Genomic DNA, 19,532 nt, shown 5'->3' on the forward strand with positions numbered 1-19,532 from the left:
TAAACATTGAGAGTAAAGTCCAAGAAGCATGGTTCGCAGGCTTCTTTAGTCCACAGACCATTCCAATGACATAAGACTCTACGGGTCACTGCTAATATTTCTAAACCACATCACACATCAAAATCAATGGGAAGATTGGTGCTGCTTTTGATGGAGTGCCAATGAGGCTATGGTCTAAGATCTCTTATGTTCCCCAGCAAATATTAATTTTTGCTGGAAACAGAAGTACAGACCAGTGATACACAGAATTATACTATGATCTGTTATTATCGTTCACCCAAAAACATGACTGTCAGAGGACTGCAGAGTCAATTCCAAAATTGATAGTTTATTGGAATCTTTTCCTTTATACTTTATATGCGACCAACTTCCAAAAGGAGGATTTAAGGAATTCAAAACACATACACTCTCAGAAGCCACGAGGAGCCATAATTCACACACAGATAGTACAAACTGAGCTTTTCTGGCATCACTAACCAACACGGCTACCCAATTAACCTCCCCGTAAGTGAACTATGTACCAGGCAGCTTCATATATGTTACCCATTTCATCTTTATGACAAACTTAGTGTGGCTACTATCCTTGATGTCATCTTAACACTGAAGCTCAGGGAGATGAAGTAACTTGCTCACGGTGTCAGCACTAGTAAGTAACAGAGCAGAGGTTTGAAGTCAGGGCTTTCTGACTCCAGCCTTTTACACTTCCAGGTAGGCATTCAAATATACTGGCTCATGATCTTCTGACTGAAACCACGAGTACAGAGTTGACTACTTGCTATCTATGTGCAAAGAAGGAAGTTGTACACTTGTCTTGCATCATACACAAACATTTATTCAAAATGTATCAAAGACCTACATTTTAAGAGCTAAAACTATAAAAACTTTTAGAAAAAAACAGGAGTAAATCCTCATGACCTGAGGTTAGGCAATGGCTTAAATGACACTAAAAGCATGAGCAATAAAATAAAAAAATGATAAACTTGACATCAAAATTAAAAACTTCTGTGCTGCAAAAGAGGCCATCAAGAAAGTGAAAGACAATCTACACAACAGGAAAAAATATTTATAAATCATATGCATGATAAGGAACTCATATCCAGAATAAAGAATTCTTACAATTCCACAATGAAAAAATAAACTCAATTAACAAATGGGCAAAGGATGTGAACAGGTATTTCTCCAAAGAAGACATGCAAATGGCTAATAAGCACATGAGAAGACGATCAACATCATCACTCATCAGAGAAACAGAAATCAAAACCACAGTGAGATACCACTTTAACTCACCAGGGTGGGTATAATTAAAGACAGACAATAACAAGTGTTGGTGAGGATGTGGAGAAATAGGAATCTTCTTTCATTACAGGTAAGAATGTCAAATGGGGCAGCTGTTTGGAAAACAGTCGGGCCGTTCTCCAAACTGTTAAAGAAAGAGTTGACATTATGACCCAGCAATTCCACTCCTAGGTTTATATTCAAGAGAAAGGAAAACACATCCACACAAAAACCTGACACAGATGTTCACAGCACCATTATTCATGATCAAAAAATGGAGCAACTCCAATTCCATCGACTGATGAATGGATAAACAAAATGTGCTATATGCATACCATGGATGACTTGTTAATAAAAAGGAATGACGTACTGATACACGCTAGAACAACGATGAACCCAAAAAACACTATCCTAGGTAAAAGAAGCCAGCCACAAAAAGACCACATAATGTATGATTCCATTTAAATGAAATGTCTAGAACAGGCAAATTTATACAGACAGAAGACTAGTAGTTGCCAAGGCCAAGAGCAGGTGGGGTGGCAGTGATGGCTAACAGGTACTGGGTTCTTTCTGGGATGAAACAAATGTTGTAAAATTGATTATGATGATGATTGCACTCTGTAAATATACTAAAAGCCACTGACTCATATACTTTAAATGGTGAAATTTACGATAGGTGAATCATTATTTCAATGAAGATGTCAAACGAACAAACAGAGGTTGACCAGTGGCTGTGAGACCATGAGAATCTTGCTCTGGATCCCTCACATTCTATTAATGGATCTCTTCTTGGCACTCTTTCCACAGCACAAGCACACACAGGCAAGAGTCGCCTTCCTCCACCTGGGGGCTCGGGAGTAAGCACCTCCTCAGACCATCTGGTCAGCATGATGCAAGCTTTTGTCATTTTTGGAATGCAGTGCTGCAATATGCTTATGCCCCAACCTGCTGGAGGGGCCCAAAAAGCCTGCAGCTGGCTGGAGCTCATGGCAGCGGCCCTCCTGTCTGCTGAGTGGGCAGGAAAGGGACCTAAAACTGCAAAGCAGAACCCTCACAATACGGCTTAGAAATGTTCCTTGCGACAAAACATGTGCACAACACTGGGCAAAGGCTTCCTCACTCCTGGAGCCTTCCCCACCTCCCAACCCCAAATAGAGTCTGCTGTTCTACATCCACACACTTTAAATACAGGTGCATTTGGAATCAGCTAGAATTAGGTAACGATCAAGCAGGAAGGACCTTTCCAAGTGTTATGTGATGGAGCACTGACTCCAGAGCCACTTCCTAACTGCGTGATCTGGGGCCAGTTCCCTCAACTTTCAGTGTCTCAGTGTCTCCATCTGGAATATGGGAATGATAAAGGCAACTGCTTCCTACAATTGCTGTGAAGATTAAATGAGTTGATCCATGTACAATGTTTAGAATAGTGTCTGGAACATTATAAGTATTAAGGTTTTTTACTCTTCTGATAAATATTAACTGGTAAATCTCATTTTTTTTTTTTTTTTTTTTTTTTTTTTTTTTTAACTGGAGGACGACACTAAAGCTCAGGATGGTAAAATGACTGCAGCTGGTAGTGACAGCGCTAGCATCAGACTTCAGGTCTCTTTCACTTCTCAACTAGTGTTCTACTATAGAGCATCAATGTATAACCATGCATATCTAATATTCTTTGACTCACTTTTAGGGCTTGAAAGATACCAATACCAGACACACAGTGCTTAGCACCATGTCTCACATTATAAAGGTGTTGGTGAAATATTTAATCCCTTCCCTTTTCATTGCAGGTTTAATCTAATATCTGAAGAGAGGGTCTGACAGTAAACCCCACAATGTCCAGTGTTCTGCCGCTCACAAGGCAGGCTGGCTCAGGACTGCTGAAGAAAACACACAGAAGCTCCCCGCCCTGCGCCCACCATTTTCCGCTGAAGGAGCACCCGAGTCTCCCTCGCACAGTAGGGGACACATACTTCCTTTCTCTTTCTGTATTTTAGCGGTACACTCATGCAAGCAATTTAGATGCTATTCTCAGGGCTTAATGTTTTCAACTTTTAGTAACTGATACATATTAGTTTAATTCAAGAGGCAAGAGAAGTTCACAAAATAACTATATTATTTGACAAAATACAATAAATGCAACCAAGGTATGCTTTTAAACAATTGTATCCTCTCTCTCTCTCTCTCTCTCTCTCTCTCTCTCTCTCTCTCTCTCTCTCTCTCTCACACACACACACACACACACACACACACACACACACACACACAATCACTCCAGTATTTAAACCCGCCTATGAGGCCCGGGCATCCCAGGCCTCCACCTACCTCCGCAGCCTTGTCGGAGCCTCACTCTTCAGTTCTCCCCATGCGCATGCGCATGCGGGTCTTCTTTCCTTTCCTCAAACTCACCGATCTCTACTCTGCTTTAGGGCCTTCACACTAGCATTCCCTTTCCCCCCAAATTCTTCTTTACAGCTCCAGCTGCACCTCTGCCTTGGTCTTGCCACCCAGCTAGCTTCAATTTATCCTTAAGGCCCTGCTGAAATCTTTTCCTCAAAGAAACCTTCCCCGATGACCCAGACTAGCCTCCCCTCTTCCCCTCGCTGCAGATCACACACACGTGGGAACATGCTGCTGACCACATACCCAATGAATGTCTTTCCCCCAGCAGACTGCAAGCTCGAGGAAGGCAGGGGCTGTGTGTGCTTTGTGCAGTATCGCTGGCTGTGTGCCTAGTGTGCCTAGCAGTGCCCTGTGCAGAGCAGGTGGTGCATACAATTAAGAACATTCTTCAAGGATTAGCTGACAAACTGATTGCCTAACTTCTCCACTCAAATTTGACACAAGGCATTCCATATCAAGCTGTGCGCATGACAGAAATACACAAACTACACAAATGGGCTATGTACTCCCTTTGGAGAAAAACTCAGAATACACAAAAACTTGGACTGGGAGTCTATGTATTTTAAAATTACTATGTGCAAAATCATAAGGAAAAGAAAATGTTACTTTGGAAAACAAGTTTTACGAGAAGAAAAAGTAGTGATGTCTGCGTCAAAGCTTGTCATTAACACGCACACTGTGCTCTTTTGGGGAGATCAACTCGCTAAGGAGGGTGGAAGAAACAAGAACGCATTTGTCGGTCCTCGGCTATTACTGTTCCTTTCCAAGGTAACTTTATCTCCTAATGAAAGGGAATGTGCTGAACCAAAATTTTAAGTATATCCAGGAAAAGTACCCAGTGGTGTGATGGGCTTCTATGAACAGTGTACCCGCATGGAGACAGCCCCTGGGCCAAGGGAACCAGCAGCCTGGTGTAAGGACAACTGCCTGTGGCAATGGCTCTTCTTTAGGGCTTCCACCCTGGCATCGCTCACAGAATTAACTTCTCTGACTTGGAGAAGAAAAAAGTAGACTCTTTTCCAACAGAACAAATGCTACAGGCATCACATGATAAAGATTCCAAAAGATCCTTCTAGAGAAATTTTGCTTTATTGAAGATTAACACAAAAACAGTCAGGAAAATAATAAATAAATAAAAAATAAAAGCAAGCATTCCATGACCAGAAAATAGGTACTGTACTAAAAGACTAAACAAAAGAGATGGAAAACAAGAAGAGCCTTGATGATGAAAGAAAAAAAGTTAAAAAGCACATGTGGTGGAAAGGGGTGAAAGACCAGCAACTAAAGTTTATATAAGGGCCTAAGATCCATACATCTCAGAGCTTGGAGATACCTCAAAAGGAAAAATTAACTGATTAAATAAGCATCCTCCCTGTAGGTTAGTAGAATGTCAATCAGCCTCCATTCCTGAAGTCCAGCCATGAGTTATCTGTATCTAATGTAATCACTGGACATCAATGAAGGTCCCTGAAGCAAAGGCCAGATCTTCTTACACCTTTCCTCATTCAGTCTCTATTAATGATTACAGGAGAAATAAATAAAAAAATAAACATTATTCACAGGGAAGAGATTCTGGGTACATCCAACAGGTGCACTCTGGACTGTGCTGTGTAAGCTCATCAGTCACTACACCACCTGAACCACCGGAATCGTCCCACACACATCAGTCCCTAAAACACTCCAGAGCACCAGCACACCACAACCTTTAAAAAACTGTACCTTCCGGAAGGATGGAAAAATACTGTATCTCCTTCACTCTAGAAGATACTGGGAATATTTCTGGTTTCCAATACATTGCTATTAGAATGAAAAGTGCTTAGCTCATTTCCCATTATAAAAGGTTCCCAAAAAGTGCCTAGCACAATTTCCAGCATACAGAAGGATTTTATTAAATACCGGATGCACAAATGCAAACAAACAAAAAAATTCTTGTTCTGAATCATAATTCATAGCTTAAGAAGAGTTAAGACCTTTTCAAGATATGAAGGAAGTACTTCCACAAATTGGAAAGGAGACTGGGTACTATTTTTAAGCCATTTTTCTCAGCAGGGCAAGAAAACGGTTGCTAATATTTGCATTGATTTTATGGTAATTTCTGAGTCTGTAAAACAAAAAGAAATGCTCAGCGAGAAAACCAGAAACCTTGCGCAAACCTTGGAGCTCTGAAACGGTTGAGAAAGAACTTGGTGTGCACGCACTTGACTCTGAAGGTGACAAAAGAAAAAGTGTTTGCACTATGTTTGGAAAAGGACCTTTCACCTCTGGAACTCCACGTAACTGCGGGCATTTATTTGAAATCTTCCAACCCATCTGCTGACCAAGCGAGACCAGCTCCTTCGCCAGAATTCGAGAGACTGACTCCCAGAGGACCCCACTGCAGGAGTCAGCGCCTCCTCCCGCTGACACGGAGGGCAGCGTGCCTTTCAAGTCATCCCAAATCTCAGGATTTCGTAGCTTTCCTGGAAGTGAACGGGCTGCTCCTGCCCTCACCCAGTCCAACATGGGAATGTGCTCGTACAGCCTGGGGGTACACAGTCCTTTGAAAGAACTGCTTTGGGGAAAAATATTCCCGGTCCGCACAGGTCCCTCTGGTACCAGGAGGGGCCATGACCACGACCCCCAGGAGGCGAGCCCCAACGCCGCCCGCGGGCCGCTCAGACAAAGGACCCGGCCCCTGGCGCGCCCCCACTCACCGCTCAGATAGTTGGTCCACTTGTACAGCACCCCCTCCATCGTGCCCGCGACCCCTTCGCCCCTGCCGCCCCGGGGCCGCGTTCCCTCGCTCGCCAGCACCCTCACTGTCCCAGGCCCCAGGAGGCGAGGAGCACCGGCTGCAAGGCCATCTCCCTGCGCTGCCGAGACGCCCACTCTCGGCGTCCCGGCCCGGTGCGGGGACACCCGGCAGGTCTCACATCGTCGGCCCGGGGATCGGGGTCACTGCAGCGGCCTCGGCACGTGAGGACGAGACGCGGTTGGCGCCCCTCTGCAAGGAAGCCAAGGCACGGGTGGGCCGGAGGGGAGGCTGAATCCTTTAAAGTGCCGCAAGTGAGGCAGCGGGTGGCTGGCTGCGCCAACGCGCGCTACCTGAGTCCTCCACCGGCCGGGCCCGGGGCCCGCTCGCGCATGCCCAGTGCACCACTCGCGCGCATGTTCCTAAAATCCACGCCGGGGTTTGGCGGCGACGGCGGGGCGGGGCTGATGAAGCCCGAGAGGCCCTCTAGGAGATGGAGTCCTGGAAGGCGAGCTTGGGAGTAAGCGACGGGTGAGACGGGAGGAGGGAAGCCTCTGGGACAAGTGTGGGACACACGCCTAACTGTTGATGGTGCCGTTGATGGGTCGGATCCCACCTCCCGATGTTTGGGGGTCAACTTGGCCCCTTAGGGAGCCCTCTAGGTTCTAGTCGGCAGTCGATTTCCAGGCTGTCTAATTGATCCCAAACACTCGAGGTAAGCAACGGAGATGACGGGAATTTCACGATAGAATATTGTGTGGCGAGTGGAAATGAGTGTTGTCTAAACGCTAAGACCTCGCTGCTGGAAATGTGGTCCGTGGACACACTGGCATCACCTAGGTGCTTGTCAGAATCGCAGGATCTAGCCCAGACCTCCTAAATCGAAATCTGCATTTAACAAGATCCTCAGGGGATTTCTGTGCAAGTGAAAGTGTGAGAAAGTACTGCGCTGAGGACGTTTGAGTAGGGAGAATGATAACTATAGATCCGGTAGAAAGAGCAGGTCACGAAGCTAAGTGCACAATGTGATCCCAATTATTTCAGGTGACCGAAGCATGCACCAAAATGTTAAGATGATCATTTGTGGATGGTGGCGTTATAGGCGATCTTTTTTTTCTTTTTCTTTAGTGTAAGATTGCCGTATTTAGCAAATGAAAATGCAAGAACAATTAGTTGTTTTATCTGAAATTCAGATTTAATTCGGCTCCTGTATTCTAACTGGAAGTCCTACTTTAGTGCTTTCTAGTTTCTTCCAAATCGACTATAATGAACATATATTGATTTTGAAATTAGGCAAAAAATGTAAAACTAAAAAAAATTAAAGTAAGATGAGCCTGTGTAATTCATAACGGTGATTACTATTTCTTCTTTAAAGAGGAAGTGTGCACATCCTTATGCTCGATAGAAGCTATTATTGACCCTCTACAGTAAGAACAGTTAAGTGAATAAATTATTAGTAACCATAACATTATGCGGTGTTATAGAATGCATTAGAAGACCTTGTTTGAAGGCGGAGCTTAACTGTTTTAGGGCTGTATAAGCTTAAGCAGGACACTTACCCTCTCCCAGCCTAAATATACATATCTTTTATATGGGAAAAAGGAACCTGCCTTACTGGCAGGGTAGTAAGGTTCACGCACAGGAACGCGCTTTATGAAACCTACAGCACTGAGTCTTTAATGTTTATACCCTAAGTTTATACCCTAACGTTTATACCCTAATCTTACATTGTGGAATACTGGGGTCTTCTCACCTACGGCGAGAGTAAATGAGTATTTCCTGAAACCTCTACGGTTTTCACCTGGCCCCAGGACTCCCCATTGAGCTCAGCCAGGGTCCTTTACAGATGTAAATCTGTCTGGGGAGTTTCCGGTTAGTTCAGCGTCTCACTCCTGTCCCAAAGTTCGAGGATGTGGGATTCTTTGATCCGCGGGTCTCTAGGACCACTCGGAGTGGGTCACCGCCAGGCGATTGCTGCTCGGGCGGGCTGTAATTACATAATTGCAGCATCAATGGCGTGAGAGGCCCCTGAAGGACAGCACCACAAGCCAATGGAGACCGAGCTACCCAGGCGACCTCGTAGTAAGAGCCAATCCGGCCCGGGTTTAGGTTTAACTCTTTAGAGGCGAGGTCTTAGTGCGTGGGAAAGTTGTCGGTAGGTAGTAACTGTGCCACGTCTGCTAGGAAGGGAGAGTCATGAACTTGCCTGAGGCCGTTGTCCTTTAGCTTCAACTACATTCTTAACTCTATGAGGCCCGGGGCCCTTTCTCTGTTTTAGTAGGAACTTCTTTCCTGCTCCAGCAACATGAGGCTTCTTTTGTGGAACTCGATCCTGGCGCTGTTGGTCACTTCTTCGAGCGGGGCTCTCATCCCTGAACCAGAAGTGAAAATCGAAGTGCTCCAGAAGCCATTCATCTGCCATCGCAAGACCAAGGGAGGGGATTTGATGTTAGTCCACTATGAAGGCTACTTAGAAAAGGACGGCTCTTTATTTCATTCAACGTAAGTAATGATACCCCTGTGTAGGTAAAACAATGAAGAACCCTCCCACCTGTGCCAACCCTCTGGCAGGAAAGGCAGCATGGACCGGGCTTTACCTCTTCAGCTTTTAAAAAACTGAAATATCTTATTACCTTCTTTGGGGAAAGGAAATTGTTTAAAGCCAATTTTGAAGGTCTTATTGGAAACAAGGTATCAGGGAAAAGCTAATTTTTTATTATAAAAATTAGAACTAGAATCTCTGAAATAGTGCAGAAATATCTAGGTGTATAATTAAACAATAAATAGAAAAAGCTTAAAGGAATTCTCATTTCTCAAACTCCATTCCTGAGGGAAAATGACCCAATTCCATTTTTAATTTGGTGTAGGTGAAATTTACTTAAAACTTTTTCACAGCAATTTCATGAGCAGAATACACAATCATTCGTTTTCTTGTAGGATATGTTAATGCTAATCCATTGACCTACTTAACTTTTATTCTGAGAGATGGTACTTTGGTCAAAGCATAGGACCATGATATGTTTCATCATTTGTTTCTTTCTGGAAATTCAAAGACTTCACTGAGGTGTGTGACTATGTGGTTATGGAAGATTAATCACATACCGAGAGTAAAGGATTTTCAGGGGGTTAAACTATCATTATTCCCATTCTGTAAACAAAGAAATTGCAACATGCAAAAGTTTTACAAGTGTAGTGATTTCTAACTAGGCGTGGGTTCTATTCATTTCATTCCAAAAGGATTTATTGAGCACTTTCTGTGCGTGATATAGGGGAAGCAAAAATGTTGGCTTCCCTGCATCCTTGTCTATCCATTTATCTGTCCTGTCTGTCAAACCCGGGCATTCAGACCCGGTTGTCCTAAGGTTTTGGAGAAGGGAATGGCATTCTTCTCTGAATTCAGCCCTTACGAAAAGTTCCAAAATGATTGCATGCCATAGAATTCTTAGCAGCCCTGTCTTCTTATCAACGAGGCCAGTGCCACAGTGAGTATTAAACAATATTATGGTTTGCATTTTAAATTTTCAGTGACATTCTTATTTAGCAGTTTGCTACTAAAGTCTAGCACTTGATGAGGGGACTATTGTCATATGGCCTCCATGTAAATGGTCAAGAACTGCCTACCCTGAGAATTATGAAGAAATACCATCAAATGATCAATTTCTAAAGCATGTTCGCCATTTCTAGAGCCATAGCCTAGGTGGTAAATAAATAAAGGCTTAAATCCTTTAGCTGCAATGAGAAATGTACCAAAACTGTAGTCGGCGCTGGGTGGGAGATTGTTTCTTCCTTCTTTATTTTATTCTAGCCTTCCCAAACTTTCTATAGTTGGCATTTTGTTACTTTGATCATGGGGGGAAATTAAGGAAAAGAGGAAATAATGGCCTTTACTTAGATTTAGTGACTGAGGTATCCATGAAACCTGTTAGACTCACTTCCCCTTCTCATGTACAAGGTAGCCTTGAATAGAACACTTCACCAAATGGGGCTAACTGGGGCTCAGACACCACTCAGCCCTCAAGACCCTCAGTAGCTTGGCAGGTTGATTTTTCTTAGTCTGGTCTCCTTTAAGCTCAGGAGCTAAAATATCTTGACCATTCCCTTCTTCTCAGCCCTTGACTGGCCCTCCTCCAGGCTTCTCTGCATAGCCCCAACAGTAGAGTTTTGTGGACAGAACTGGGCTGGGGTCTGAGTGGGGATACAGGGCTGAAGAGCAGCCTTTTCCAGCTATCAGTAGGCCTGTATCAGGAAATTTTGTAGGCAGGTTCTAAGATGCTCCTGAAGGAATCAGTGTCCATGTGGGTTAGAACCCATGTGGGTTGGTCATAAATTCTCCTTAGCCTCTCATTCTCCTGCCCAAACTCACCCATTTCCCATTATTTCTCTTCCTCTTCTCCACCCTAATGACCTTCTTGGGATGGCATCACTTTGTGGTTAAGACCTTGATCTTTGAAGTAAGGTCAAATACTGGCACACATAACCCATTCTCCTCATCTGTACAATGGAGAATTATAGCACTTCCCTCCTATGGTCATTGTTATAGTTGAAAGAGGCCAAACATTTAGGGTATTACCTGATATACAGCAAATGCTCAGATGGGTGTTAGTTGTTTTTATTATTCCCTCTGTGCTTCTCTAGCTGTGACAACTGTGTGAAATTTGCATCAAGATATTTGGGCAATGAGTTGAATTATTATCAAGTTGGCTTGATTTTGTGTGTGTGTGTGTGTGTGTAGCTGTCTTCATTCATTTCCTAATTTAGCCATTTATGGGTGGAAAAAATGCACTACAGCAATAAAAAAGAAAGAAAACTATTAAAGAATTCTAACGTGTTTTCTTTCCACCGCAGTCACAAACATAACAATGGCCAGCCCATTTGGTTTACCCTGGGCATCCTGGAAGCTCTCAAAGGTTGGGACCAGGGCTTGAAGGGAATGTGTGTAGGAGAGAAGAGAAAGCTCATTATTCCTCCAGCCCTGGGTTATGGAAAAGAAGGAAAAGGTAAGAACCATACTACATGTTTGCTACAGCACTAGAGTTCTCTGAATTAGGAGACAGAAGTTAATGTAACTACTGTGTATTTTTCCCCCCAAGAAGTAAATAGAGGACTTGTATTTCTTTGGGAAATAAAATTATGTCTTCATTATCATTTGAAATGGCCAATTCAAGCCATAATATCTAAATGGTCAACTGAGTTAACAATGAAAATAGGTTCTGGAACCTTCAACTCTATAATAATTAACGTTGTTCACCAATACGTGGGGATTTTTTTTGTGTGTGGCACAATAGACATAACATAATATTTATCACTTTAGCCATTTTTAAAGGTACAGTTCAGTGGCATTTAGTACATTCACATTTTTGTGCAAACATCACCACTATCCACCTTCAGAACTTTTTCACCCTCCCTAACTGAAACTCACAAATTTATTTTAACAACACAAGCAGATAGATTATTCTACATAAGTGTTTTGATGAGCTGAATATTTGAAATAGAGATTAAGGCATTACACCGGTTGTTTGAGAGGCACCCTATGCATCTTTCTAAAGGACTATTTAGAAGGGGCCAGAAGATGTTTCGAGTAAAGGCTATGCATGTATCCTATAATTCCTTTATAATCTAACCCTAGGGAATAAGCGGGTATCAAGAGAAAGATTTGGGAATAGAAATGTCCATTACTGCGTTGTTTCTAAAAAGATTGGAAGCAACTTAGGTGCATAAAGAAGGATCTAAATAAAATATGGCCCAGTTATTTTAAAATAGCATTTCAAAGATTTCAAAAAATTATATCTAAAATATGTATGACATAATGTTATATATAAGTAAAAAATAAAGCTACAGTATGTATGCTTATAGTAGTATTAGAAAAATACATATAGCATGCAAAGTGAATCACCAAGAAATAAATAAGAATGTTAACAATGGATTGTGGGGCTAGGAATTATTTTTATTTCTGATTCTGTCTCTTCCAAATTCTCTACAGTGGGCACATGTTACCTACATAATGAAGAAAAAAGAAATTCAGTAGTCATCAGAACCAAACAAAGAACCACTCTGATGTGGTAGAAATATAGACTTACCAGCATTCTTAGGTCTAAGTTTAACCATTTACAAAGTGGGAATCCTAACCCCACTTTCCTGGGAAGAAAGTAGGTGTCATATGTGAAGCATTGTATATTCTAAAGTGGAACTTGCTGTATAAATCTTATGCATAGAATGGGATCTACTGACCAAATTCAATCATTATGTTAATAACAATCCTCTTTAGAGAACAAAATCGAGTATCTAGAAAATGTTTCTCTGATGTCCAAACGTATTTTTTCACCTTCCTGTGTCTTTATTGTCTCACCTTTAATATTTATGCATGTCACATTACATCATTACTCTTTCTCCATCCTACATTTAACTTGATTTTACTTTATAGCCAGTAGAGACCTGAATTTGAGTCATTTTCTTCAAACTGAGCACCATGAAGCTAATTCTGCTAACATGTATTTAACACTAATTTGTAGTCCTTTGACACCTCGTTTGCATGCCTCCTTTGGAAAGATCCCAGTTTTATCGATGGCCTAGTGCATGCCGCTTCTCTGTCTAGATCTGAAATGGTAAGCTTCCTCACACAGTGTGAGTTTTGTTCTCTTTAGCACTTACAAATGCTCTTTCATGGAAATATATGGGATGGAGGGGTGGGGACTAAGAAATATTTGTAATGTTTACCAAGACCTGTATGTTGTAGTTATAAGGAAACAAGTTGAAAAAAATTGTCCATACTCCCCAGCGGGGGGGGGGGGGGGGGGGGAAATTAAGGTCCCTGGGACTTTAACAATGCTCTCTTCAGTTTTAAATTTTCAGTTTCCCTTCTCAGAAATGTGCTTTAATTTTTTCCACACATGTATAATGTCTTATATCTGAGGAGGTGTTTTCCTAACATTCTGAAATTGTTGAACCTTCCTGCATTGTTTTTAAAGCCTGTAAGAGACTTATATCTTAGTAACATATATTGAGAGCTTACTATTTATCAAGCATAAGCTAAGTATTTTACATGGATTTATCTTCCTTCATCTTCCCAATGGACTCAGTGTGGATAATATTGTCATCTGCATTTTACAGATGAGGAAACTGAGGCTTAGAGAGGGGCAGAAGTAAGCTGCAATCCCAGATAGTATGACACCAGAGCTCCCAGTGGTAGTAATGGCAGTGCCATATATATTTCTAGGTCAGGACTTTAAGTAATTTCCATCATATGTGATCATCTTAGGAAGACTCTTCATTTAATTCAATTAAAAGACTATTTTGTCCAGTACCATAAGTTTTCCATCATCAAAACTTTGATATCTCTTACATAAAACTTAACCCCCCTCTTTCTTCGTGTTAGGTAAGATTCCCCCTGAGAGTACACTGATATTCAACATCGATCTCTTGGAGATTCGAAATGGACCAAGATCCCATGAATCATTCCAAGAAATGGATCTTAATGATGACTGGAAACTCTCTAAAGATGAGGTGATCTTTCCTTCCTCCCATTCTCTCTTTCTCTCCTTCAGTTCATTTTTTAAGAAATATATTTTCAAAGAAAATTTATTTGGGTAAAATGTTATTTATACATCTTCTTAAAATACCTATGCTTTGAAAGTGGATTTTTTCATAGGAAGTCATTGTTTTAGAGAGAAATATAGTGAGCCTTAACAAATGCCATTTATACTTTTCCTTTTTTTCTTTCTCCCCAATGCTTAAGGTTCACTGTATCTTGCCCTCACCCCGAGTTTTTGAAAGATCCATCTTGCCAAGACAGTTCCCATTTTGGAGTTACTGTATATAAAACATAGATGTCCTGAGAAATATCTCATGTGGACAGTTTCTGTTTAAACCTGTAGACTGGCTGTTAAATGCAATTCATAGTGATTTCCTAGCATTTAGCCGCAAGAAACTCACATGCTCAGTTTTGTTCAGCTTAGAACCTAAAGCCAGACTCCAGTCTGGATTTTCTACAGCAGGAGACCTTTCCCAACCCCCTCAAAGTCCTGGTGTTTGAGTAAGGAAAAGGGGAGAAGTCTCCACCCTATAATTTATTCAGGCTTTTGCAGCTATTGCTACACATGTTCCTGTCTTAGTCTGGCTGCTGTGGGGAAAGAAGTGAAGGGAGATATGTATCCCTATATTTTTTGTCTACCCGTATTCTCCATTCTGCCTTGGCTGGTCAGAAATGAAGTCCCTTTTTATGCTTTGATCAATTTTATTCTAATGGCTAGGCAGTGATTAACCTTGAATAAGCTAAGTCGTTATGAACCATGGGTTATGATCCACAGCTACTGAATTTATAACACGTCATAGTGTTACCAGTTATAGGACTTTTTCTATCTGAGGTAAGTTTTAATTCTGTTTAATTAAAAAAAACACACAAAAAAACTACAATCCAACACATTCACATGGTTCCAGAAAATCAATCCATTTTAAGAAGATGTTTATTAAGACGTCTCTCTCCCACCCACATCCTCTCCTACCATGTGATCCACCTTGGTTCTGTATCCGGTTTTACTAGTTTCTAATGTATCCTTCCAGTATTTCTTTATGCAAATACGAGCAAACATGGATGCATGTTCGTAATTCCCCCTTTCTTACACAAAAAGTGGCATATTATATATACATAAAACGTGGCATCTTGCTTTATCCACATGCTATACCCTGGAGACATACCTGACATTAATTCATAGAGTTTCATTGTTATCAGTATTATCATGTTATCATTTTACAACTGCAGTGAATCACCTTCATCTTAAAAATAAATATATGCTAGATGTTTGCATATCGGTGGTAGGGGGAGAGAAGAGGATTTGAAGTTGCTGATCTAACAGAAGGAATAATACAGATACGATTAAAAATTAAAATACAGGTTGAATTGCATTATGATGAATCTAGTGAGCAGTATTTTGCTTATATCTTTAAATACCTGAATGAAAGTGGAAATGTTAGACTGAGCAGTCACAAGGCTTGGATTTTGCTTTAATTTCTGAGATTGGAAGGTCATGTGGCATGATCATAGCCAGGTCCGTAGCCTGTACTATTCCCAGACACTTACTTAAATTAAAAAATACCATCATTTAATCTGATTTTAAGAAAAATGTCTGGAATTCTGACCCTTGTTAGAAAATATGATCTGGATAATTGAATGGATTGTAAGACAGCAATCTTTCAAATACTTGGGTTTATTTAAACTCTGATTAGCAACAGGTAGTATGCTTTCGTTGGGTGTTTTTCAGATGACGTAAGATTTATCTTTGCCTCTGAGCAATATTGTGTGTCTCTTCTGTAAGCAGTGTCTCAACAGGTTTTAAGGGAAAGAAATTCCTTGTAATTCTTTTACTGCCATTAGAAATACATCAGTAAGTAGTTGTGTAGTAGTTGTTATGTATCATTAAATGAGTACCAGTCCAATCTGTGATACTGATTGACTCGATGTGGGTAGCTTATGAATTACAATTATTAATGAGACCCATTATTTTATAGGTAAAAGTATATTTAAAGAAGGAGTTTGAAAAGCATGGTGCAGTGGTGAATGAAAGTCATCATGATGTTTTGGTGGAGGATATTTTTGATAAAGAAGATGAAGACAAAGATGGATTTATATCTGCCAGAGAATTCACATATAAACATGATGAGTTATAGAGATACGTCTGCTCATTTTATACAGCGTTTATCCTTAGAGGACAACCATCTTCAAAGAAAGTCTTATTTTTAAACATTGTTCTGTTCTTGCTTTGTTTTTTTATTTTTATGTATTATTCTGACTATTATTTGAAGAAACCTTAGGGTTTCTAACTATTGGAAACCCTACTTCTTTCTGGTGAGTTATTGGAAAGAAGAAAATTGTCATTGAATAGAAGACTTCTAGATCATTTTCCAGTTTCACATATGAAGTCTTAAGTTTTACTTGCTTACTTATAATTTTAATATATTGTACCTGGGAGTATGCCCAACATAAGAACACGTATAGCTCAAATCAGCAACCTTTGTTTCTACTTTCCTCTATTTTCTCTAACTTAGATACAGACATTTGGAAAGGTTAGTGTGTCTGTAACTACCTTTGTGTCTCTGCTTGAGGAAACAGGAAAATGGTGTTGAACTCTGCTTGTTAACAGTTCCTGCTTTACTTGAGGAGATGTGATGTGCTGAAATGAACAAAGGTATTAACTTATAGATAGGTATACATTGAAACATTCTGCCTGGGACTTAAGCTATATAAGGTTTGTTTCCTGATGGCTACTGACCTATCACGATAAATAGGACAAATTACTTATGTGTTTGTTTCTTAATGAAATGTGTCAAAATAATGTAGTCCTGATAGGGAGTTGTATGTAGTCAGTGTTTACTTTTTAATGCTAGCAGATTACCCTTCCTGGCCCTTTAATGAATCAAGTCCATAACTAGTGGATTTATACTATAATAACATTGTGTCATAAAAGAAATTAGTAAACCAATCAAAAATTGCCCGTATCTGGCTCATCAGAAAATGAGGAAAACCCACATCAGCTGTTATTGAATAAGGTCTATCCTGGGTCATAAAATTGATGATTTTGTAACATTTTTTTGAATTGGCTTTATCTTTAATGCTTTTAAAAAGTGTCCAGTTGCCCATTTGCTAAGAACAGTTCTTTACACAGTGATCTCAAATTCATCACTGACTTCGGTTCTCATTGGTCTGAAACCTATGGAAAAAAAGCTGGTGGATCTTAATTAATGTACCTATTTTATAGATGAGGAAATTGTCATTCAAAGAGCTTGATTATGTGACCAAGGTCAACAGTTAACTTATGGAACCAGATTTCAGTCCCCAAGTTCAGTACCTTTCTACTGCTCTACTATTGAAAAGTAAAATTTTTCTTTGAATTCATTGGGTCTAATCTTGTCCTCGATTTGCTTTCCTAGCAATCAGCTCTGTTTTTCGACTTTGCGTCCTTATCCTTTGAAGATACTTGACTGGCTCTTCTTGGTACCTTAGAATTCTCTCCATGATCCAGGAATGACTCTGGTTTCATTGAATAATCTTGGAGTTAACACTGCATTGCCTCAAAAACCATGTGTGGTGTGAAGTTCCTGGTATGTGCCTTAGTCCTTTCATTCCTGTTTACTTCTAGATTATTTAAAACAAATTATGACCAATTATTACATCATGTATAGACTACTTTCACTGATTATATAGTGATATCTTCCTCACTAAAACAAAGAACATATTTAACACCTTTCTCTGACAAAATCAGCTCTATCTAGAAAACTCTTAAGTTGTCACCACCGTTTTCTCAATCTGGAGGAATGAAGTCACAATACAGAAAGCTGTATGCTGTATGATGAGGGGAAAGAAAGTAGCTTGATGCTACTTTGTATAAACATTACTGATGATGCTATCTATGGTACAATAAGAAAAGTAAAAAGAATTTTGATTATTCAGGCAGCATATTTCTTTGTCTTGTGTGAATTTGTGTCAATTCCCATCTAAACATTTAGACACAGTATGGAATGAAAACATGTAAATAGGTTACGGTTTTTAAGTAATCTGCTTTTTTGTTTGTTTCAGTTGTCCCTTTGCACCTTTCCATTTGTGGGAAAAATCAGACACAAAACTGTGACTTGACTGGTACATAATTTGACTCATTAGTACGGTTAGATGTGTCATATTTAAATTGATAAGATTTTGTTGTGATATTTTCAAAATAAAGTTTATGTGGGGAATAACTGGTTTCATGAAAAATTTTTCAGCAGCTTTATTGATTTTTTTAAACTGTTATTCTAGGTTTTATATCGAAACTAAGGGAGGAAGATGGATAGGTAGAGAGTGACACTTAATATGTCTGATTATCTACTCTGTTTAGGTATATTTGTAAGGAAAGCTGTGATTTTGTTTAAATTGTTTTGAAATAAGCATTAAGCCTTGAGCATTGAGGGCAATAGTTAATAGTGAACTTTTGATATTGGAAAAAGTATATGTGTTTTTTGTTTGTTTGTTTTTTGGTGGTAGTTGTCCCTAGTGGTTTGGTTTGTGATTTTATTGTGTGTCACAGGTGGACATGATGAGTAATGCCTACTGTGTAAATTAGTGCTAGAAAATGTAATTAAATGAAATGCTGGGGTGCCCTAAAAATAACAAGAAACAATGATTTCTGATTCAAATGAGTGACTAGTCATTTGAATCTTTCCTTGTGGAAATGAATTTGTACTCCTCATCTTATTCATGATATTAGATATTGCTTACATCTATAATGCTGTTTAGATATCAGCATATATGTATGTATGTGTATATATGTGTGTGTATATATGACTATATTATACTATATACTGTGTATAAGCTGTATACTGTGTGTACATATATACACATGTATATATATATAGTCTTGTATTTACTTATATAGTAAGTATATATATACATATATATACTTTTTTGTACTATATACATATGTTTTATATATTTAAGTTTTTTATATATATGAGTTTTGTACTATATTTACATATATAAGTTTTGTACTTACTGAAGATAGTCACGGAAATGCTCTCTGCAGCACATGATTTCCCCTCTGAAAACTTGTCTTTACCATGTAGTTAAACCTTCCTCTTGTTGATTTGGAGTCGTCTTGTACTGTGCCCACATTTTTGTATTTCACTTATAATTTAGGTAAAATTTCCTAGTAGTTCTTTATGTACAACCAACAGTAATCTTTTTTATCCCATCAGCTTGAGGTTTGTCAAAGAGATTAGTGGCTCATTTTTTATATAGTACATAGATTATTGTTAAGGAACGGGATAAAAGCCATCTGAAAGATTCCAGAAGATCTGCAACACCAGCCACTGGATTCTTTTGTTTTCAAGTTCTTTGTGTTCCTGTACTGCTAATAAAGCCTCTGGCATAAAATGGATGACTTGAGTGAGTATGAGTCAGGGTTTTCAAAGCCCATCGAAGTGCCTGTGAACCAGACTAAATCAGTTTTATTTTATGATCTAAAAACAAATGACATGAGATGTTTGCTGAGGTTTACTCTAAAAATCCAGGGTAAAGGGAATGCGCTGTCCCCTTGGTCTCTTGTAACGGCTGACTTATATCCCACGTGGGAATTGACACGTCATGTAAGAAGATAATTTCCTC

At 39.9% G+C, this 19,532-nt stretch overlaps 2 protein-coding genes across 4 annotated transcripts in view; one reads left to right on the plus strand and one right to left on the minus strand.

Annotated features, from left to right (window-relative positions):
- PLEKHA8 (pleckstrin homology domain containing A8) overlaps positions 1-6,820 on the minus strand; it is a 71,494-nt gene extending 64,674 nt beyond the window's left edge. For both annotated transcript variants that reach the window (XM_019726184.3, XM_019726183.3), the window contains exon 1: positions 6,369-6,820. In XM_019726184.3, coding sequence (XP_019581743.3) covers positions 6,369-6,408 — 40 coding nt within the window. In that variant the 5' untranslated portion in view covers positions 6,409-6,820. The remainder of the gene's footprint in view (positions 1-6,368) is intronic.
- Positions 6,821-6,943: 123 nt separating this feature from the next.
- FKBP14 (FKBP prolyl isomerase 14) lies at positions 6,944-19,305 on the plus strand. 2 transcript variants are annotated; one of them, XM_019726180.3, is made up of 5 exons: positions 6,944-7,121; positions 8,685-8,908; positions 11,252-11,403; positions 13,779-13,906; positions 15,908-19,305. In XM_019726180.3, the coding sequence occupies exons 2-5, from the start codon at positions 8,712-8,714 to the stop codon at positions 16,064-16,066; spliced, it is 636 nt and encodes a 211-aa protein (XP_019581739.2). In that variant the 5' UTR covers positions 6,944-7,121; positions 8,685-8,711; the 3' UTR covers positions 16,067-19,305. The 2 variants fall into 2 exon arrangements, with proteins under 2 accessions (XP_019581739.2, XP_019581740.2); XM_019726181.3 differs by having other exon boundaries at positions 8,708-8,908.
- The last annotated feature ends 227 nt before the right edge of the window (positions 19,306-19,532 follow it).

Source organism: Rhinolophus sinicus, chromosome 4 (genome assembly GCF_057876585.1).
Source record: "Rhinolophus sinicus isolate RSI-liver-muscle chromosome 4, RSI-T2T, whole genome shotgun sequence".
NCBI lineage: Eukaryota > Metazoa > Chordata > Mammalia > Chiroptera > Rhinolophidae > Rhinolophus > Rhinolophus sinicus.

Bases quoted from the DNA above. Each gene is read 5' to 3' on its own strand.
- FKBP14 (XM_019726180.3), top strand. From the start codon at position 8,712: ATGAGGCTTCTTTTGTGGAACTCGATCCTGGCGCTGTTGGTCACTTCT. The intron at 8,909-11,251 runs GTAAGTAATGAT...TTTCCACCGCAG, and splicing joins GGCTCTTTATTTCATTCAAC to TCACAAACATAACAATGGCC. The intron at 11,404-13,778 runs GTAAGAACCATA...TCTTCGTGTTAG, and splicing joins TTATGGAAAAGAAGGAAAAG to GTAAGATTCCCCCTGAGAGT.